We start from the raw sequence: 22266 nt of genomic DNA on the forward strand, positions 1-22266 counted from the left end.
CTGAACCTAATCCCTGCTGTAACTCATCCTGAAGGGTCTGCTTCATGCTGATTAACAGGCCCACACTCGGTGGGGGACCTAATTGAATCAAGGAATACCGAACAGCTGGGACAGAGTGAAGTTGGAAAGGTGTTTCCATTGGTTGGAGGGACTAGAACCGTGGGCACAGCCTTAGAGTAAAGGGAAAGACCTTTCAGAATGAAGGTAAGGAGAAACTTCTTCAGCAGAGAGTGGTGAATATATGGAATTCACTGCCACAGAAGGCTGTGCCAGACCAGGTCACTGAGGTTATTTAAGATTGAGATGGATACGTTCTTGAGTCTCAAGGTGATGGAGGGTTACGGAGATAAAGTGGGAGAATGTGGCTGAGGAACCTATCAGCCATGATTGAATGCCAGAGCAAACCTCGAATGTAACAATTTCTGCTCCGATGTCTTATGTTCTCTTGCTGTCCTGGACACACACACAGAGCACATCAGAAGCAGGAGTAGACTGTTTGGTCTTTCAAGCCTGCACCAACATTCAACAGATTGTTGGCAGATTCACAACCATCGAGATGAATAGGTTGGGACTTGTTCACTGGATCACAGGAGGTTGAGAGGTGACCTGACAGAGGTTTATAAAAGCACGAGGGGCATAGATGAGGTGACCATTGGGTATCCTTTCCCTAAGGTGGGGGTTTCAAGATTAGGCAGCAAATTTGAAGGTGAGAGGAGAAAGATTTTAAGAAGGCAGGGAGGGGCACTTTTCTTTTTACACAGAGTGGTTTGTATGTGGGATGAATGTGGACGCAGGTTGAGTAACAACGTTTAAAAGACATTTGGATAAGTATATGAGTAGGAAAGGTTCAGAGGAATATGGGACAAATGCAGGCAGGTGGGACTAGTTTAGTTTGTGAATATAGTCGGCCTTAGACTAGTTTGACTAAAGGATCTGGTTCTGTTGGTGTCTGACTCTATACTGGTGTTAAATCATTTACTTGCCTTCCCCCAGAACCACCCACTTCTTTGGTGTTCAAAAATCAGACGAACTCAGCCTTGGATAATGTTCAATGAGCCCCTAACGCAGGGAGACATCCCCACTTCTGAACTCAATTCCTCTCGCTAATGTACCCCATGCCTTGCTGATTGCTTGCTGCACCTGTCCAGGCAAAAGTGAGGACTGCAGACGCTGGAAATCAGAGTCTAGATTAGAGTGGTGCTGGAAAAGCACAGCCGGTCAGGCAGCATCTGAGGAACAGGAAAATCGACATTTCAGGCAAAGGCTCTTCACCTGCTCCTGTCTGACAACTGGCAGTGACTGGTGTAGAAGGACGCTGAGGCCCCTTTGCACATCCACATATCATTCCTGATGGAATGCTCGGGACCGAAATGTCGACTCTCCTGGTCCTCGGATGTTGCCTGACCTACTGCCTTTTTCCAGCACCACACTTTGACTCTAATCTCCAGCATCTGCAGTTCTCACATTCTCCACATCCCAATATATCACCATTTAAACAATACACCGCCTTTCTGCTTTTTTTTCCACAGCAATGGCTATAACTTCACATTGAGATACTGCATTTGCCACGTGTTTGTAAATTGTGGTCTTCTCTACATCGGGAAGACCGAGTGTAAACTTGGGGAACAGCTGGCACGCGATGGGCATCCCCCAGAGTTTTGCTGACACCAGTGGGCATGCGTACTGTGTTACTGACACCGGATAACATGCGCAGTATGCTCACTGGGCATGCAGGTGTTCGTGTCAGATTTTAAGAGTCCAAATGCCAAAAGGTAAAAAAGGGGTAGAGCCACAATTTGTTTTTCCCTGTGGTTCGACACTTCATTACTTTTGCATTCTGTCTGGCTGCTCAACTTTTGTATGTCTTTTCCCCACGTTGGGGGGCGAGTCCAGAACTGGAGGGCATGGGTTTAGGGTGAGAGGGGGAAGGTTTCTGAGTGGTAATCTTTTTGCACAGACGGTGGTGTGTGTCAGCCAGAGGAAGTGGTGGAGGCTAGTACAGTGATAATATTTAGAATGCATCTGGATGGGGATATGAATAGGACAGATTGAGGGATAAGGGGTCAAATACTGGCAAATGGGTCACTGGATTAATTCAGGATATCTGGTCGGCACAGGATTTCTGGTCGGCATAGACCGAAGGGTATGTTTCTGTGCTCTGTGACACTATTTCTAGATAGTTGGAACAACTTCACTCAGCCATTCACCCCTTACAATCAAGATCAGAGTGGTGCTGGAAATGCACAGCAGGTCAGGCAGCATCCAAGGGAGCAGGAAAATCGACATTTCAGACAAAAGCCTTGAATGCTGCCTGACCGGCTGTGCTTTTCCAGCACCACTCTAATCTCCAGCACCTGCAGTCCTCAGTCTCGCCCATTCACCCCTCCCAGCCTCTCCTGAGCAGTGGCCTGACTGCGCTTATTTCAGTGAAAGTTTCAGAAAGATTTCAGCAGCTCTTTGAAAAACTTGAACGTGCATTCTGACTTTAATGATGTTTCTGAAGATATCATTTTAGGTATTCTCAATTTTGAAGATCAGCCATTTCTCACCAATCCCGACTCCCAGGTAGAGTCATCATCATCCATTTTGTGTGTGTGTATGTGTGTCCTTTGAAGGGCTTGATCCAGCGGTCAAAGCTGGTTCGAGGCACGAGAAAGGACAAGTGTGGTGGGGGCTGTGGAGAAAAGAGACAGAATGGATGTGGGACAGAGGGAGAGAAAATGGACGGTGTAGAGAGAAACTGTGTGTGTGTGTGTGGAGGGGTGGGGAAGAACAGAGAGAGAGAAAATGAGTGGGTTTGATAGCGAGATTGGGCAGGGGAAGAGAGAATGGACGTGGCGGAGAAGTGGGCGATGGCACAGGGCAGGGTGACACTAGGCACACGGATACACAGGATGGCCACTGAGCCATCAGTTGGCCAACTTGACACACAAGATGGCCGCCGGATCACAATACTGACAGAAACAGCAGAGCAGATACAGACACTGCCTGGGGGCCACCAGAATGCCAGCACAATGGACTCACAACCCAGGTGATTAGTTTAAGGCGGGTGGGGGAGAGAATACACATGAGTATTGAACACTGCCCGACGAAGTGAATGGGTCCGGCCAACACCTCTTACAGAAATGCTAACACCTTGATACAGACTCAATCCCAAATGCTAATAGCCAGGGCTGCAGGAATCCTCCTTCTCAGGAAGAGCAATGAGCGCCCATTACTACAACAATGGATTTCCATGCAGACATTGAAATGGACAATGTCTTCACTGAAACTGACAACGACTGTGCGGAAATTAACAAAGGCTGTGCCTGAACTGACAATGATTGTATCAACTATCAACGATTCTGCAAGGACTACTATAAACAAATCATGTTACAAAGACAATAATCTCATCCCTGACCGATTGTATCACAAGATGTGTAAAAGTTTCTTGACGTGTGCTCCGGGTCGAGAGAAGTCTCGCTGCTGACACTGTGCTGTTGGTGTCTTTCTCTCCCCGGAGCCCCGGGATTTCCTTGTGCAATCAACTCTGTCATTGAACCGCAATTCTGACTCCGAGCCTGGTGTTTTTCCCCACAACAGGGGAGAGAGAATGGGCGGGGGTGGCAGATGGTGGAGGGGTCGAGAGAGAGAGAGAATGGATGGAGAGAAGATGGTGGGGGCTTGGAAAAATAGAAATGGGTCAGAGGGTGTGGTGGAGAGAGAATAGATGGGGGCAGAGGGTGTGGTGGTGACAGAGAATAGATGGGGGCAGAGGGTGTGATGGAGAGAGAATAGATGGGGCAGAGGGTGTGTAGAAGGACTGGTCAGAAGTCAGAGGGTGAGGAATGAAACGACAGGGTTGCAGAGGGTTGCGTGAGAGAGAATGGACAGGCTGTTTGGAGTATAGAGGGAGAATGGACAAGAAGCTGGGGATGGAGAGAGAATGGACAAGGGGCGCTGTGGATGGCGGGGGAGAATAGACACTGGGAGCTGTGGGTGATGGGGGGAATGGACAGGGGGAGCTGTGGGTGATGGGGGGAATGGACAGGGGGAGCTGTGGGTGATGGGGTGAATGGACAGGGGGAGCGGTGGCTGGCCAAGATCAAAAAGGTTGGTGACAGTCAACACTTATCAGATTTTTTCTGTTCCAGAAACACTTACACTGGAGTCTCCCAGAAGAGGGGAGTCTCGTATGTATTCCTTCAATTTGTTTTAAAATAATTGCTGTGTATCTTAATTGTTAAGGTATATCTGGCACATAGAAAGGTGGCTGTGGTTGTTGGAGGTCAGTCATCTCAGTTCCAGGACGTCTCTGCAGGAATTCATAGGGGAGTGTCTTAGGCTCAACCATCTTCATCAATGACCTTCCTCCATCATAAGGTCAGAGGTGGTGATATTCACCAATAATTGTACAATGTTCAGCACGGTTCACAACTCCTCACAAACTGAAGCAGTTCAGTTTGAAATGCAACAAGATCTTAACAATACCCAATGGGCTGATGAGTGACAAGTAACATGTATGCCACGCCAATGCCAAACAATGACTCATCCCCCAAAAGAGATAATCTGACCAAAAGAGATAATCTGACCACTGCCCCGTGATATTCAACAGTGTTACTGTCACTAAACACCCCACTATCAACATCCTTGGGGTTTACCAATGACTAGAAACTCAACTAGACTAACAACAGACACGATGGCAATAAGAACAGGCAACAGGTCAGGAATATTGTGACGAGGAACTCCCCAAACCCTGCCCATCTTCTACAAGACACAAGTCAGCAGTGTAATGGAATACTCTCCCACCAGCTTGGATGGGTGCAGCTTCAACAACATTCAAAAAGCTTGATACCATCCAGGACAAAGTCGCCTGCTTGACTGACATCATCTCCACATACATCCATTCCCTCTGCCCACTGTTAAGAAGCAGGAGTGTGTACGGTGTACAAGATGTACCATGGAAATTCACCAAAGATACTTAGAAAATACCTTCCAAACCAACAACCACTTCCATCTAGAAGGACCAGGGCAACAGATACTTGGGAACACAACGTCTTGCAAGTACCCCTCCAAGCCACTCACCATCTTGACTTGGAAATATATTGCTGTTCCTTCAGTGTTGCTGGGTCTAAATCCTGGAATACCCTCCATAAGGACATTATGGATCACCTTACAGCGTGTGGACCACAGCAGTTGAAGAAGGCAGGTCACCATTACCTTTCCAAGCGGAACTAAATGCTGGCCAGCCAGCAATGCTCATGTACCATGAGTATCTTTTAATAAATGGTTGGAATCTGCAAACTAAAAAAAAACAACGTTCAGTGGAACAGACGTCGGGCTTTGATTTGGTCCTTATTTGAAGACGGACAAAGAGCGATATGCTGAAACTGAATTGGAAATAGAATTTCGAGTTAAAAACCTGTAGTGTTTCACTCAGTGGATCAATTGAAAATCGATTAAAGATTGGCTCCTGACGTGTACGTCATGAACACATGAAAAAGGACGGTTAAGAAGGCATATGGGACTCCTGATTTCATCTCTTTCATGACTGATGTAGTACCCACAAGCCCATGCGACCCAGATACTGCTCTATCGGCTGTGAGCAATATTCGTGGTGCGCATGTGTGAGATCGGCATGGGGCCCCGCCCCTCGTCGTTCTGATGGACGGTGCGATCAACCTTTGGGAATCCCAGGAGGACCGGAAGGAGTCTGGTCCTCCTGCCAATTAAAACCCCCGCCATTGGCTGAATGCGGAAGTTCGACCATGAGCTTCTGAAGTTCTGTTGCTTCTCTCTCTCTCTCTGAATGAACTTCAGTACAGACTGCAACTTCCTTCCTCTGTTTAACATCTGGGAGTACCGCCCTCTCTTTTCTCGCCCACTTTCCCATTTCTTTTCTCATCCTTGGGTTCAGCTGTTGGTTGTAGGAGCTGAGGGAAAAAGGAAGTCAATCGAGGTGAAGGGACAGACTCTGGAAAAGGTTGGTTTAGATCTGTGCCTGTTAATGTTTGACAGGCTTTGTTTCCTGAGCTTGATACATTTACTTGTCTGGCAAAAAAAGGGTGGCCTCTTAATCCATGTTGGGGATGGAAGTGGATTATGCTGTGGGTGACTTGCTCGTAGTAGTCCAATAAGTATTGGATAAGTAATCATGACACACAGACCTTGACTATTTCTTCGGGAGCTCACGGGGAGAGTCAAGTCGACCTAACAGTCACAAGTCACTCCAACGAGAAACAGAGTTACGTGATTTATATAGGCCACAGTCATTTAACAATTTAGCAAACTGTTAATTGCAGGATATTGAGCAACAAAGTCACTTTGCCCAGCGACGTAGTGTCTGGATGGTGTTGCTTAGTAGCTGATAAGTGTGCAATAGGTCCTTGCAAAGAGAAGGATATTCCCATGGAAGGAAAGAATTTGTTTATCAGGTAGCAGTACAGCTGCAAGTCCGAGTGTCTCTGAGTCTAGGAATTAAGGGTAGTTGGGACAATGCAGGGAGGAGAAGCTTGGACAATGGATAGATCAGCCATGATCTTAATGAATGGCGGAGCAGGCTGGAAGGGCCAAATGGCCTATCCTTGCTTCTATTACTATGAAACTATAACCATGCATTTCCCATGGCAAGGAGGAGAAAGTGAGGTCTGCAGATGCCGGAGATCAGAGCTGAAAATGTGTTGCTGGAAAAGCGCAGCAGGTCAGGCAGCATCCAAGGAACAGGAAATTCGACGTTTCGGGCATCAGCCCTTCAGGAATGAGGAAAGTGTGTCCAGCAGGCTAAGATAAAAGGTAGGGAGGAGGGACTTGGTGGAGGGGTGATGGAGATGTGATAGGTGGAAGGAGGTCAAGGTGAGGGTGATAGGCTGGAGTGGGGTGGGGGCGGAGAGGTCAGGAAGAAGATTGCAGGTTAGGAAGGCGGTGAAGCCTTCCTAACCTGCAATCTTCTTCCTGACAACTTCCCATGGCTAACCCACCTAACCTGCCACATCCCTGGACACTGTGGCCAATTTAGCATGGCCAATCCAAATCATGGCTGGTGAGCAATGTAGTGACGTGGAAAATGAACATCAGAGAACAACAGAAAAGGACAAGGAGAGTAAATGTATCAGCAATTGAAACTGAATACTAATATCACAAAAATTGAAATAATACATGGTGAGTCTGAATATGTGCTGCATTGTAACAAAAGTGAATGAATTGACTGCACACATTGAAGTGAATAATTATGATCTGAGACTCCTTACAGAGACATGGCTTCAGGATGGCAAGGATTGGATCGTGGATATTGAAATGTAGTCAGATGGGAAGCGAGGTAAAGGCAGAGGGTTGGCATTACTAATCAAAGCGCTGAGCACATGGTAGTCTGGTGTCAGCTGGGGTTTCAGGGCCTGATTTCTCTGTCCTCTGATCTCCCTGTTCCCACAGAGTAAGATGTCGGTCTGTCCTCAGCTTTGCTGGACTGCTGCTGAAGCTTTCACGCCTCTTTTACAACTTCCAGAACAAGAAAACATTCAGTCAATCGAGAGCCAACCCACAATCTCTCAGCTTGTCACCCATCCAGGCACAGAGTGTAGTCACAGCAGGGAATCAAGCAAGAAAAATGAAACAAAATCAGAAATAAATAAATGCTTAACGTTTGTTCATTAGGAAGTAAACCAGAAATAGGGGTCTCCCAGGATTCTGAGAGTGCCCTACTTGAGGAATTCTCTCTCCCTTCGATGTAACAATTAGTATTGTTGGGACAAAGTAACTCGTGTGTCAAATCGTTTAAAGCAAAGTAGTCAGGAGAGGAGACCTTGAGTAATTAACTAGCTTTATTCGTTGCCATGGGGAATACCTCTTTGTTCAAAACAATGTCTGACTTATTCTAATAAAAAACTGAATGTTACAAGTTTTATGCTAAAGCACAAGCCCCACTCTCCATTAATCATGCAACTGAGGGGCAGTTGTAAGGTTCACATACATTGTCCAGATGTTTACTTTCTAATGTCTGCAAAACTGAATGTTTTCTTATACTGCAGGTTCAGCTAGGCTCGAATTACTAATAAGGGACAGAGAGAACCAATCCATCATTCTATGAAGCAGCACAGTCTAATGGCCTGAGGAGGAGAGACAGACTGCAGCTACAAGGTTAGGCTATCAAAACAGAATTCCTTAGCCAGGGCTCAGACAGCATTATGTTAACAGGCTACATTTTCCTCTAAACATTGCTTTGTGATAAAATGGCTTCCATGCAGTTTTGTGTCAATTTTGATCAAATTCTCCCACAATCCCTCCTTTTTTATTAAAAATAGGAGATTGTGGATGTCAGCAAAAGGGGGATTATACCCAGAGCAAGGGGGATTGTCAGGAGGTGGTGTTTGGAGATCGGACTGTTAGTCCTCTGGTTCAGTAAGGACAGGGGCATAAGGCTCCTGGGATTGGAAATCATCATCAGGGGTTCCATCAGGAAGGGGAAATCTCGGCAACTGGGAGTTCGCTGGAGAGGAGGGCCACAACAGTGAACTGAGCTGAGCACGGGATTGTCTGCGGGGTGACTTTGATTTCCAATTGAGCAGTTCCAAAGGCAGGGGGAAAGAAAGCTTCAAGTCACTCAAATTGCATAAGGGCTCGCTTGGTCCGAGTTCAGGATGGATGGGGATATAGGCACATAGCCAGCAGCTGGAGTGGTTGACCTCTGTGCATAAAGAAAAGTATTAAACTGTAATTTCTGTTTACTAGAGGTTATCAGGCCCAATCAAACATAGTTAGTGAAAGAAAGATAAGAATGAGTGCAGTAAAAGGCAGAATAATCAGGCTAAGCCATTCATGGATGAAGGCTAAAAACGTGGCCCTGGTGTTCCTCCAGGAGGCAGTGCTCATTTGCATTGTGTTGTGTGTGTCCATGCGGCCTCCCCATGACTAGATTAGATTACTCAGTGTGGAAACAGGCCGTTCGGACCAACGAGTCCACACCAACCCACCGAAGCGCAACCCACCCAGATCCATTCCCCTACACCTAACACTGCAGACAAGTTAGCATGGTCAATTCACCTAACCTGCACATTTTTGGACTGTGGGAGGAAACCGGAGCAACCAGAGGAAACCCACACAGACACAGGGAGAATGTGCACACTCCACACAGTCTGTTGCCTGAGGTGGGAATTGAACCCAGGTCTCTGGCGCTGTGAGGCAATAGTGCTAACCACTGTGCCACCATGCCACCCATGACCTTGACTGCTGAACGAGTAACCAGTAGGACTAGGAATGGGCCGTTCCATCTCAGCTCCAATATGCCCCAGTCCTAATGCTGAGTCTTGGCGGACCCGTGAATGTAAACTCTGAAGAGTTTTGGTTAACTGATGCAAATATTTCCCACTTGTCCAACACTAGAGTGTCAGCTGTTTCAGCCATTGGGATGGTTTTGATTCATCTACGAAATACATCTACTCTTATTAGACAATATTCATAACAATGTACGTGAGGTGATTCTATAAAAGCAGGTTGTAGACATGGAAAAAGGCTGACCAGGCAAGGAGGTGGTTATCTCTCTCTCTCTCTCTCTCTCTCTCTCTCTCTCTCTCTCTCTCTCATGCGCATATGCACACATAGAAGTCCAAAGCAGTGAATGTGTATCTGCGATACATTCTATTTTGCTCAAAAAATGCACAATCTGTAAGCAGTCAATACATGCAATATTTTGTGAATTTTGCTTTGGAAATAGAATCAGTCTGACTCAAGACCGGGACAGAGAAGACTCTGACCTCACACCTTTAATGCATTGTCTGAGTTGAGATGTCACATTTTGCTGTAAAACCTTGAGTTACCTTGAGAAGGTGACAGACAGAAAATGTGGGATTTACACAGTAATGATACCTCAACCTATTTGAAAAGATGAAAAATTTAGCAATCCAGGTTTGTTCCATATATCATTTCAGTGGCAGGATACTAGAATGTTTTGCTATAAATTCTGTGTCTTGTGATATTATTCTCCATAACCACCTGATGGAGGAGCAGCACTCTGAAAGCTGCTGGTTCCAAAGAAGCCTGTTGGACAAAACCTGGTGTTGTGTGGTTTTTAACTTTGTCCAGATTAGGGTGGGTTGACCCTGCTAAATTACCCATAGTGCCCAGGGATGTGTAGGTTAGGGTGGATTGGTCATGCTAAATTACCCATAGTGCCCAGGGATGTGTAGGTTTGGGTAGATTGGTCATGCTAAATCACCCATAGTGCCCAGGGATGTGCAGTAAAGGGTGGATTGGTCATGCTAAATTACCCATAGTGCCCAGGGATGTGTAGGTTTGGGTAGATTGGTCATGCTAAATTACCCATAGTGCCCAGGGATGTGCAGTAAAGGGTGGATTCGTCATGCTAAATTACCCATAGTGCCCAGGGATGTGTAGGTTTGGGTAGATTGGTCATGCTAAATCACCCATAGTGCCCAGGGATGTGCAGTAAAGGGTGGATTGGTCATGCTAAATTACCCATAGTGCCCAGGGATGTGCAGGTTTGGGTAGATTGGCTATGCCAAATTCCGCATAATATCCAGGGATGTGCAGGTTAGGTGTATTACGCAGGGTTAAATGTAGAGCAATGGGGGTGGGGGAATAGGTGTGGGAGGGTCACCCTTGGGAGGGTCACCCTTGGGAGGGTCAGTGTGGACTCGTGGGACAGAATAGCCTGCTTCTACACTGTGCGGATTCCCTGAAGGGACGCTCTCTGGGCGGTCCGAAACCTGTTGATCTTCCAGCTGAAGGGGCTGACCCCGAATGAGTGTTGCAGACTGGCACATTCCAAGGTCCAGGACGACGTGTTGAGGGACGCACTGAAGCTTGGGGCAGCTGCCGCCAAGGGACGGTGGGGAAAGACCACCGTGTAACATATGCCTGCCTAACGAAGAACAGGGGGCCCACACAGTCATTTGGGCTCTGCTGACGCCTCAGCTAATTGTATGGGCATATGATTGAAAAATGTACAGACCTGTATAAAATGATAAATTCTGATCTCTGTATGTAAATGTTTACATATGTATGGCATGACCAATTGTACAGACCATCAAATTATTTTATGAATAAAGTATACCTTTGAAATAAAAAAAGTGGGGATTCCCTGAAGGGAAGGGATTCTCCTCCCCTTCTGCTGCAGGGCCGCGCAGGTGCAGTGAGGGGGCCCGCTGGCAACCTCGCCCCGCCACTTTCCCGCCCCTTTAGTGACGTCACGAGGCGGAAGTGGCCCTGTCAGTTTGAGTGACACCCCCTCCCTCTGGGCAACTCCTCATCCTGGGAGGGCCGGAGAAACGGCAGGAGGGGAAGTGTTGCAACTGGAGTGAATTCAGGGAGGGAGCAGCCTCTGCAAACTCAGGTCGGTTTCTTAATTACCCCAGTGAAGAGGGACGGAAGGATAGAGGTTGGGAAGGGAGAGGGCTGGATATCTTTTCTGTTTTGATGTTTAAAATGCACCCGATTCCCACCATTAACTGCAACAGGTACAAGTACAGCACATGCAATATTCCTCATTGCAGCTTCAAGCCGGTTTTGCATCCTCTGTTCTTCCTCCACCTTGGCTCCAGCACATTCAGCTTCCTTTCCTCATTCCCATCCCCCCGCCTGACGTCCAAGCTGACCCGTAAAAGTTCCTCCATTCTGTCTCCAGTGTCTTGTAGGTTTTGAAAACTTTCTCAATCCTTTAATTGAGTAGATGAGTTGGGAAGTTATGTTGTAGCTGCACCAAGTTAGGCCACTTTTGGAATGTTGTGTGCAGTTCTGGCCTTTCTGCTAGAGGAATGATGTTGTGAAACCAGAAAGGATTCAGAAAAGATTGACAAGGATGTTGTCAGGGTTTGAGTTGAACAGGGTTGGGCTGTTTTCCTTCGAGGGCCAGAGGCTGAAGGGTGACTCTACTGATTTCTATAAAATCATGAGGGGCATGGATAGGATAAATAGACAAGGTGTTTTCCCTGGGATGGAGGAAGTCCAGAACTACAGGGTAATAGGTTTAGGTTTAGGGTGAGGGTGTGGAGAAGATTTAAAAGAGACCTTTGGGGCAACGCCTATGTTGAGGGCAATGCATGTAAGGAATGAGCTGCCAGAGTAAGTGGTGGAGGCTGGTATGATCACAACCAGATTTAAAAAGCATCTGGATGTGTAAATGAACAGGAAGGGTTTATTATTTTTTATTAATTGGCAGCTCTGAGTGAACAGGATGTCTGTCACTCCTGTTTATTTTTAATTTTTTTTTCCTTTTAATCCCCACGCTACCGCCTAATTGCAGTAGTGCTTATTTTTTCCCCAGCACCCATGTTGTGTGTGTGCAGGTGTGAGACACAAGGTGTACGAATCTTTATTCAATTTCCAACACCAGGAAGAAAGGAAACACCCGAGTGGCCAGTGACGAGCAGTGCCCTTCACAAACAGGAAGGGTTTACAGGGATATGGGCCAAGTCCTGGTAAATGGGACCAGATTGATTTAGGATATCTGATCGGCATGGATGAGTTGGGCCTGTTTCTGTGCTGTACATCTGGTAGACAATGGTCCTCAGAATTCTGTTCCCATTAGAGTCTCCCTTAGCTCTATTGCAAGTGATCTTGGTGACGTTATGAGCTCTGAAAAGAAAAATGAAGCATAAATGCGCAAGGGAAGGATTCCGTTCCGAGTCCGTACATGGAGATGGGTAGAGTTACTTATGCCGCATAAGACCTGCTGTATCCCAGCCAGTGGAACGCAAGCTGTTTGTCTATACGGGCAGGAGGTATATGGCCCCTTTGTCTTACAGGAGTGGGTGAGACAAGTCTCAAATAGGCAGGAGATGTTATGTGGAACATGTACACCCATAGCTGGTTCCATTAAAGCAATTCTCATACGACCCTGCAGTAGGGTTAAAAGACATCAGCAAACAGGTGGCAGGAGGGCTCATACAGTATTGCAAAAGTTATCCTTTAACATTTTGACTAAAATGTTTAATTTTGAATTATACAACACATTTGCTGCACAATAGAAAATAGGCAGGAAGAGTAAGACAATTAAGAATGTTTGCCTGAACATCAGTGAATCTGTACAAACAGGACACCGAGTGATAACATACACGGCTGTTCCTTTGTGAAATTAATAACAATGTTTGATTCTGACCTCAAAATGGAACTCCCTATCAATTGACTTCTCCCTTGAATTATTGTCCTTCACTATTATCTGTCTAGTTCAGAACATGCAGTGCTTTTGTTAACTTTTTGTGTTTGTGACAGTACAGCCTATGTAAACTTGTGTATAAAGGTAGTCTGGTTGTGATAGTACAACAGAGTAGCCTGCCAGGGCTCTTGAAGGAAGAACAATGTCCTACTCTCCTGGGTTATTAGAATCCAGTTCGCCTGGCTTATAGGTATCAATGTTGTGTTGTAACAGTGATGCTGTTGGTAAATGAAGGGGATGATTGAAATTAAACTAAAACTGTCTGCAAGAGTTTTTTTAAATTCCAGACTACCAAAGGTATGATCTCCAGGATGAACCAAGAGAGGCTTGCAAGTTGAGTTCATAAGGAATTCCTTGGGCTGTCTCAAATCTGTACTTTATCAAGAGTTCTTCATTACTATTACCAACAAAGTGCGGTCCATTGTCCAAGCTAATGCACGCAGGTATACCGAAGCAGGGAATAATTTCCTTAAGCAAAATCTTCACCACAGTCTCAGCAGCAGTGTTAGGGGAAGGGTAGGCTTCAATTCACTTAGAAAAGTCATCAACAAGAAGCTAAACATATTTATAGCACTGACATTTCTGAAACTCAATGAAGTCCAGTTGAATTGTCTCAAAGGGACCCTCCTGCAAGGGAGTTCTACCCGGAGTGCAAGGCAAGCCTTTTCTGGGGTTATGTTCCTGACAAATAAGACACCGGCGGCTAACCCTTTGAGCTCGTTGTTGGAGGCGAGGATGTCACCAAGCCGTCAGGTGAAAGTCGGCGACCAAACGGGCGCCACTGTGAATTGCATAATGTACACAGTCAGTATCCCATACAGCGAAATCATCAGACATACAAGTTTAACTGACGGGAGGAGTCCAGAGTTGGAATTGTCTTCCTGCCTATCAGACCCCCCCTTCTATTGTCTAAATACAAAAGTTGGACCATGAGCTTCTAAAGCTGCCATTGCTCCCCTCTCTCTCTCTCTGAATGAAGATTGAGCTTCACCCCAGACTGCAAAGCCCCTCCCCTGTCCAACATCTCTGAGCATGGTACTCTTTTTTTTCTCACCACCTTTTTCCAGAGTGGTGAAGGGAGGTGATTTGAAATTGGAGAACTCAATGTTGATCCTCAGGGCTGCAGACTGCCCAGGCACAAGATGAGGTGTTGTTCCTCCAATTTGCAGTTTGCTTTGTTATGGCAATGGAAGAGGCCAAAGATGGTCATATTTGGAAGGGGAATTAAATTGGGTGGTAACTGGGAGATCCAGTCGGCTTCTGTGGACCCAGCTGCGATGCTCGGCGAACAGTTTCCCAAGTTTATGCTAAGTCTCCACAATGTAGAGAAGACCACAGTTGGCAAACACATGGCAAATGGAGTGCCACAATGTCAAGTTACAGCCTTTGCTGTGGAAAAAAAAAGCAGAAAGGAGGTGAATTTCTGATGCTGGAGATCAGAGTCGAAAAGTGTGGTGCTGGAAAAGCACAGCAGGTCAGACAGCATCTGAGGAGCAGGAGAGTTGATGTTTCAGGCACCAGCCCTTCACCAGGAATGATGTGTGGATGTGCAAAGGGGCCTCAGCGTCCTCCTACACCAATCACTGCCAGTTGTCAGATAGGTGGGCGGCACGGTGGCACAGTGGTTAGCACTGCTGCCTCACAGCGCCTGGAGACCCGGGTTCAATTCCCGACTCAGGCGACTAACTGTGTGGAGTTTGCACGTTCTCCCCGTGTCTGCGTGGGTTTCCTCCGGGTGCTCCGGTTTCCTCCCACAGTCCAAAGATGTGCGGGTCAGGTGAATTGGCCATGCTAAATTGCCCGTAGTGTTAGGTAAGGGGTATATGTAGGGGTATGGGTGGGTTGCGCTTCGGCGGGTCGGTGTGGACTTGTTGGGCCGAAGGGCCTGTTTCCACACTGTAAGTAATCTAATCTAATCTAAGGTGCAGCAAGCAATCAGCAAGGCAAGTGGTATATTAGCAAGAGGAATTGCGTTCAGACGTGGGGATGTCTTCCTGCAGTTAGGGGGTCATTGAATATATTCAAGGCTGAGTTCATCTGATTTTGGAACAACAAAGAAGTGGATGTTTGTGGGGGAAGGCAAGAAAATGATTTCAAGACCAGTACAGAACAGTTAGTCAGACAGCACAGAAACAGACCCTTCAGTCCAACTAATCCATGCTGACTATATTCAGAAACTAAGCTAGTCCCACTTAGATTGGGCCATATCCTTCCGAACCTTTCCTATTCATGTACTTATCCAAATGTGCAGTTTCATAGTTCCTTGAGAGTGGAGTCTCAGGAAGATAGTGAAGAAAGCGTTTGGGATGCTTTCCTTTATTGGTCAGACAATTGAGTACAGGGATTGGGAGCTGTACAGGACATTGGTGAGACCACCTTTGGAATACTGCATTCAGTTCTGGTCTCTCTGCTAGAGGCAAGATGTTGTAAAGCTTTGAAAGGAGTTGGAAAAGGTTTACAAGGCTGTTGCCAGGGTTGGAGGGTTTGAGTTACAGGGGAGGGTGGATAGGCCAGGGATATTTTCCCTGGAGCATGAGAGGCTGATGTTTAGCAGTAAGGATAAATTATACAAGAGGGATGGGTTGCGCCTTAATAGATGGGGGACCAGCATTCTGGCAGGTAGGTTTGCCACTGCAACACAGCTGTGTTTAAACTAAATAGCGGGAGGGAGGGGACAAACTGGAAGTTTAAGAAGAAAGTTAGAACAAGAGAAGTCAAGAAAGACAATGGAATCAATGGAGCAGAAAACTCAAAAGGATCATGCCGTAAGGTCATGGAAATAGGGATTGATAGGAAGGGTGAGGGGAGTAACAAATTAAAAATATTAAATATGAATGCACAAAGCATTAGAAATAAGGTGGATGAGCTTGAGACTCATTTGGAAATTGGCAGTTACAATGATACGGTGATAACTGAGATGTGGCTTCAAGTGGACAGAGCCTGGGAAATGAATATTCAAGGTATACGTGCTATCATAAGGACAGACTAACTGGCAGAGAGGGTGGGGTAACCCTGTTGGTAAGGAATGATATTCAGTCCCTTGCACGGGGAGGACCTAGAATCAGGGGATGTAGAGTCAGTATGGCTAGAACTGAGAAATTCTAAGGGTAGAAAGACCCTAATGGGAGTTATCTACAGGCCTCCAAACAGTAGCCTGGATGTAGTATATAAGTTGAATAAGGAGTTGAAATTGGCCTGTAGCAAAGATATTAGTACAGTTGTTATGGGGGATTTCAACATGCAGGTAGACTTGGAGAATCAGAATGGTACTGGGCCCCAAGAAAGGGAGTTTGTGGAGTGCCTCCGAGATGGATTCTTAGAATAGCTTGTGCTATAGCCTACCAGGTGTTGTGCAACAAACCGGATTTGATCAGGGATCCCGAAGTAAAGGAGCCATTAGGAGGTAGTGACCACAATACAATAAACTTTAATCTGCAGTTAGAAAAGGGAGAGGGTAGAATCAGAAGTGAGAATATTTCAGTTGAATAAGGGAAACTGGCCAGCTCCTCCCTCATACCTCCAAAGTTCAATGGTGCAATCCCCTAGCAGGGATGGCAGTGGAGGAACAATGGCAGGTATTTCTGGGTATAATGCAGAAGATGCAGGATCAGTTCATTCCAGAAAGGAAGAAAGGTGAGGCAGGGGTGGCCGTGGCTAACGAGGGAAGTTAAGGACCATGTAAAGACAAAAGGGAAAAAGTATAACAAAGATGAGTGGGAAATTGGAGGACTGGGAAGCTTTTAAAGAACAACAGAGGATAACTAAAAAGGAAATATGCAAAGAAAAAATAAGGTACGAAGGTAAACTGGCCAAAAATGTAAAGGAGGATAGTAAAGGCTTTTTTAGGTATGCGAAAAGAAAAAAATAGTTAAGACTAAAATTGGGCCCTTGAAGACAGAAACGGGTAAATTTATTACGAGGAACAAAGAAATGGCAGAAGAGTTGAATTGGTACTTTAGATCTGTCTTCACTGGGGAAGACACGAGCAATCTCCCAGATGTAATAGTGGCTGAAGGGCCTGAACTGAAGGGAATTTGTATTAGGCAGGAAATGGTGTTGGAGAGACTGTTAGATCTGAAGGCCGATATGTCCCCGGGACCTGATGGTCTGCATCCCAGGGTACTGAAGGAGGTGGCTCTAGAAATCGTGGATGCATTAGTGATCATTTTCCAATGTTCTATAAATTCAGGATCAGTTCCTGCAGATTGGAGGGTGGCTAATGTTGTCCCACTTTTTAAGAAAGGAGGGAGAGAGAAAAACAGAGAATTATAGACCAGTTAGGCTGACCTCAGTGGTGGGAAAAATGCTGGAGTCAATTATAAAGGACAAAATTACGACATCTGGATAGCAGTAACAGGATAGGTCAGAGTCAGCATGGATTTATGAAGGGGAAATCATGCTTGACTAATCTTCTGGAATTTTCTGAGGATGTAACTCTGAAGATGGACAAGGGAGATCCAGTGGATGTAGTATACCTGAACTTTCAGGAAGTCTTTGATAAAGTCCCACATAGGAGGTTAGTGAGCAAAATTAGGGCACTTGGTATTGAGGGCAAAATGCTGACATGGACTGAAAATTGGTTGGCTGACATGAAACAAAGAATAGTGAGAAACGGCTCCCTTTCAGAATGGCAGGTGGTGACCAGTGGTGTGCTGCAGGGATCAGTGCTGGGACTGCAGCTTTTTACAATGTACATTAATGATATAGATGAAGGTATTAAAAGTAATATTAGCAAATTTGCTGATGACACAAAGCTGGGTGGCAGGGTGAAATGTGAAGAGGGTGTTAGGAGAATACAGGGTGACCTGGATAGACTAGGTGGGTGGACGGATGCATGGCAGATGCTGTATAATGTGGATAAATGTGTGGTTATCCACTTTGGTGGCAAGAACAGGAAGGCAGATTATTACCTCAATGGAGTCAAGTTAGGTAAAGGAGATCTAGGTGTTCTTGTACATCAGTCAATGAAAGCAAGCATGCAGGTACAGCAGGCGGTGAAGAAAGCTAATAGCATGCTGGCCTTCATAACAAGAGGAATTGAGTATAGAAACAAAGAGGTCCTTCTGCAGCAGTACAGGGCCCTGGTGAGACCTCACCAGAATATTGTGCACAGTTTTGGTCTCCAAATTTGAGGGAAGACATTCTGGCTATTGAGGGAATGCAGCATAGGTTCACAAGATCAATTCCCAGAATGGCGGGACTATCTTACGCGAAAGATTGGAGCGACTGGCCTTGTATACACTTGAGTTTAGAAGGCTGAGAGGGGACCTGATTGAGATCTATAAGATTATTAAAGGATTGGACACTCTGGAGGCAGGAAGCATGTTTCCGCTGATGGGCGAGTGCTGAACCAGAGGACACAGTTTAAAAACAAGGGGTAGGCCACTTACAACAGAGTTGAGGAGAAACTTCTTCACCCAGAGTGTGGTGGGTGTATGGAATGCTCTGTCCCAGAAGGCTGTGGAGGCCAAGTCTCTGGATACTTTGAAGAAAGAGTTGGATAGAGCTCTTAAGGATAGTGGAATCCAAGGTTATGGGGATAAGGCAGGAATAGGGTACTGATTGTGGATGATCAGCCATGATGATGCTGACTCGAAGGGCAGAATGGCCTACTCCTGCACCTATTGTCTATTGTCTGATGGATTTTCATAAGGGGCATGGATTGGGTGAATATCCAAGGTCTGTTCCCCTGGGTATGGGAGTCAGAACTAGAGGACATACGTTTGAGCTGAGAGGGGAATGATTTAATAGGGACCTGAGGGGCAGACCTGCTCGCTCTCAGCAGTATCCCAGTGTTGTGAAAGGTATTAACTTTCAGGTGGATTTATCTTGATATTAGTCTTGACGTTTTTGCTTTAATGCCCCTGTAAGATCCTGAATCAGCATCTTCAGGAGAATTAGTTAGAGCAGAGTGAGAACAGAGGTGGAGAGAGAGTGTGGGATGGTGGAATAACGAAAGAAAAAATATTCCGCAGAAAGTAGAATTCCTTGTTCTGAATTTCTACACCGCACTGACAATGATTACTTTTGTAATCTCTTTTTAACAGAGTATTGGACAATCAGAAGACAGAAGTTTCAAAATCAACAGATGAAGGACTCTCCATTGTTTGCAGTCCTCGCTTTGACATCAATGTCTGACAGTCACTCATTCCATCGGAACGACAATAATTTTCCAACTATGATTCTGTGAGAAAGAACAAAGCTTTTTGGTTCCAGTTTGAGTACGTTTTCAGCATCAGTGGGACTGGATGAGAGACCATACTGTTGCAGCGCACTGTGTGGAGCCTGAAGCATTTATACGACCTGGAAAAAGAAATTCACAGTGGGGAGGGGCTCCACACATGTTTGTGCGTGGCTGAAGCGTTGGCCATGGAGAAACCCGAGGAATCCTGCCCCGTAGAGAAACTGTGGAAGTGTGGCGACTGCGGGAAACGTTTCCATGTCCCGTCTGTCCTGGAGACTCATCGGCGCAGCCACACTGGGGAGAAGCCGTTCTTCTGCTCTGTCTGCAGGAAGGGCTTCAGCAATTCTTCCACCCTGCTGAGGCACCAGCGGATTCACACAAGGGAGAGGCCCTTCAGCTGCCCCGATTGCGGGAAGGGCTTCAGCGATTCCACCAACCTGGTGACCCACCAGCGGATTCACATGAGGGAGAGGGCCTTCAGCTACCCTGAGTGCGGGAAGGCTTTTCGTGATTCCTCCGCCCTGCTGACCCACCGGCGGATCCACACAGGGGAGAGGCCCTTCAGCTGCCCCGAGTGCGGGAAGGCCTTCAGCAATTCCTCCACCCTGCTGACCCACCGGCGGATCCAAACAGGGGAGAGGCCCTTCAGCTGCCCCGAGTGTGGGAAGGCCTTCAGCAATTCCTCCAACCTACTGACCCACTGGTGGGTTCACATGGGGGAGAGGCCGTTCAGCGGGAAGGCCTTTACCCAGGCCTCCAACGTGCTGAGACACCAGCAGATTCACTTGGGGGAGAGGCCATTCCCCTGCACAGAGTGCGGGAAGGCCTTTAGCAATTCCTCCAACCTACTAATGCACCGGCGGGTCCACACGGGGGAGAGGCCATTCAGCTGCCCCACGTGTGGAAAAGCCTTTACCCAGGCCTCTGCCCTGCTGAGGCACCGGAGGATCCACACGGGAAGAGGCCATTCAGCTGCCCCAAGTGCGGAAAGGCCTTTACCCAGGCCTCCACCCTGCTGACCCACCAGCGGATCCACACGGGGGAGAGGCCTTTCAGCTGCTCAGAATGTGGGGAGAGGTTCAGTCAGCTGAGCCACCTGCGGAGGTACGAACGGCTCCACTAGGGGGAGAGCCCCTTCAGGGGTCCCAAGTGCAGGACGGGGTTCACCTGCTCGATTAAGCTGCTGACCCATCAGTGGCTCCACACCGGGGAGAGGCCGTTCGCCCGCTCTCAGTGCGAGAAGGGCTTCACCTGCTCCTCCTAACTGTGGACGCACTGAAGGGGCGACGGCCGAGTGCCATTATCGACTGGACTATCAACCCAGTTTTGGGGCTGCTGGGTTCGAATCCAGCCGCGGCAGATGGTGGAATTGGAATTTGGTCAGAAACTGGAGTTCAGAATCTAACGGTGAAACCATTATTTGTGGGGGCGGGGCGGTGGTTGGAGAAAACCCTCATCTGATTCACTCACATCCTTTTTAGGGGAGGAAACTGCCTTTGTGGGAAAGGATTCACTCAGTCGTTCCAGCTGCATCCTTTACCCGGTCTGGCCTACACGTGACTCCAGACCCACAGCAGTCTGGTTGACTCGACACTGCCCATCCAACTTACTTGGATACAGGTTGAAATTACTGAGGGAGGCAATACTTCCCACAGGTTAAGGCTGTACCAAGGATCCAATCACAAAGGGACAACTCGGTATTGACCAATACTAAGGAAAGTGTGGGTGTGGGGGGATGTGTGTGCACTTTGGTCTTGAGCTGTTTGAAAAGTAGCTACTTTTTCTCTACCTTTTTGCTGGGGGAGATCTGAAGCTGTAACAAAGTTGGGTCACAATAAAGATTACCTGAACTTACCACCGGGCTTATATTCTCATTGAAAGTTTTGAGCTCCAAGAGTTTTTAGTATTAAAGCTGCTCATTTCTTTCAGCCTCCTGCACTAAGTTCCAATGTTGTGTATCAGATGGAGCAGTGAATGAGTAGCTAGTATCATTAGAAATTGTAAATTTTTCGTGAGTGCAGGTGCTGTATCATTTCATCAGCATTGTAAAGTTTCCTGGCAGCACTGGGACGTTTGGGCTGTGTTCACTAGATGTGGAGGTGCCGGTTTTGGACTGGGGTGGATAAAATATAAAAACTCTCACAACACCAAGTTTATTTGAAAGCACCAGCTTTTGGAGTACTGCTCCTTCATTGGGTAGCTGTGAAGCAGGATCAAAGACATTGCTATAAAATGTAAAAGATCACCGTGTCATGCAACTGATAGGATATATTGAACAAACCTAGATTGCTGTTACCTCTTTCATCTTTTTGAACTGATTGCAGGTTTCAGTTCGTTAGTATGTAAATCATAAGAACATCTTTCAAGTCATGTTCTTGAGATGATTTTAAGGTTTTATTTTTTTAAAAAGTCACATCTCAGCTCAGACAATGCCTTTAAAGGTGTGAGGTTCGAGTCTGTCAGAACCAGTCTGATTCAAGGTTGGGATACTATTTCCCAAGTAGAAATTTATAAAATATTACATGGATTGACTGCCTGCAGACTGTGTGCTTTTTGAGCAAAATTGAATATGTCTGCAAATATAGTTCTGCCAATACAAATTCACCCCATGGTTGTGCGTGTGTGCATGCAGGGGAGTGTGTGATTGTGTGCATGTGAGTTTGTGCGTGTTAGAGTGTGTGTATGTTTGGTAAAGTGAAAGTGTGGTGGAGTATAAGTCTGTGAGAGTGTTGATGTATGTGTGTATGAGACAGGTATGAATGCAAGGGTTTACATTTTACTAAAATAAGGAAGAGCAGGATGTGTACAGTTAATTGTAAGACCCTGGGTCATGTTGTAAAAGAGAGAGACATAGAGTCATAGAGATGTACAGCATGGAAACAGACCCTTCAGTCCAACCTATCCACGCCGACCAGATATCCCAACACAATCTAGTCCC

General features: G+C 46.5%; 2 protein-coding genes across 2 annotated transcripts in view; one reads left to right on the forward strand and one right to left on the reverse strand.

Annotated features, from left to right (window-relative positions):
• Positions 1-22266, reverse strand: part of LOC132807198 (gastrula zinc finger protein XlCGF26.1-like) — a 270173-nt gene that overhangs the window by 139082 nt on the left and 108825 nt on the right. The gene's annotated exons all lie outside the window — the stretch shown is intronic.
• On the forward strand, positions 8051-20592 carry LOC132807190 (zinc finger and SCAN domain-containing protein 2-like). Its single transcript, XM_060821484.1, has 3 exons — positions 8051-8112; positions 19192-20302; positions 20452-20592. Exons 2-3 carry the CDS (start codon positions 19514-19516, stop codon positions 20590-20592), a joined length of 930 nt encoding a protein of 309 aa, XP_060677467.1. The 5' UTR covers positions 8051-8112; positions 19192-19513.

Source organism: Hemiscyllium ocellatum (genome assembly GCF_020745735.1).
Source record: "Hemiscyllium ocellatum isolate sHemOce1 chromosome 27 unlocalized genomic scaffold, sHemOce1.pat.X.cur. SUPER_27_unloc_10, whole genome shotgun sequence".
NCBI lineage: Eukaryota > Metazoa > Chordata > Chondrichthyes > Orectolobiformes > Hemiscylliidae > Hemiscyllium > Hemiscyllium ocellatum.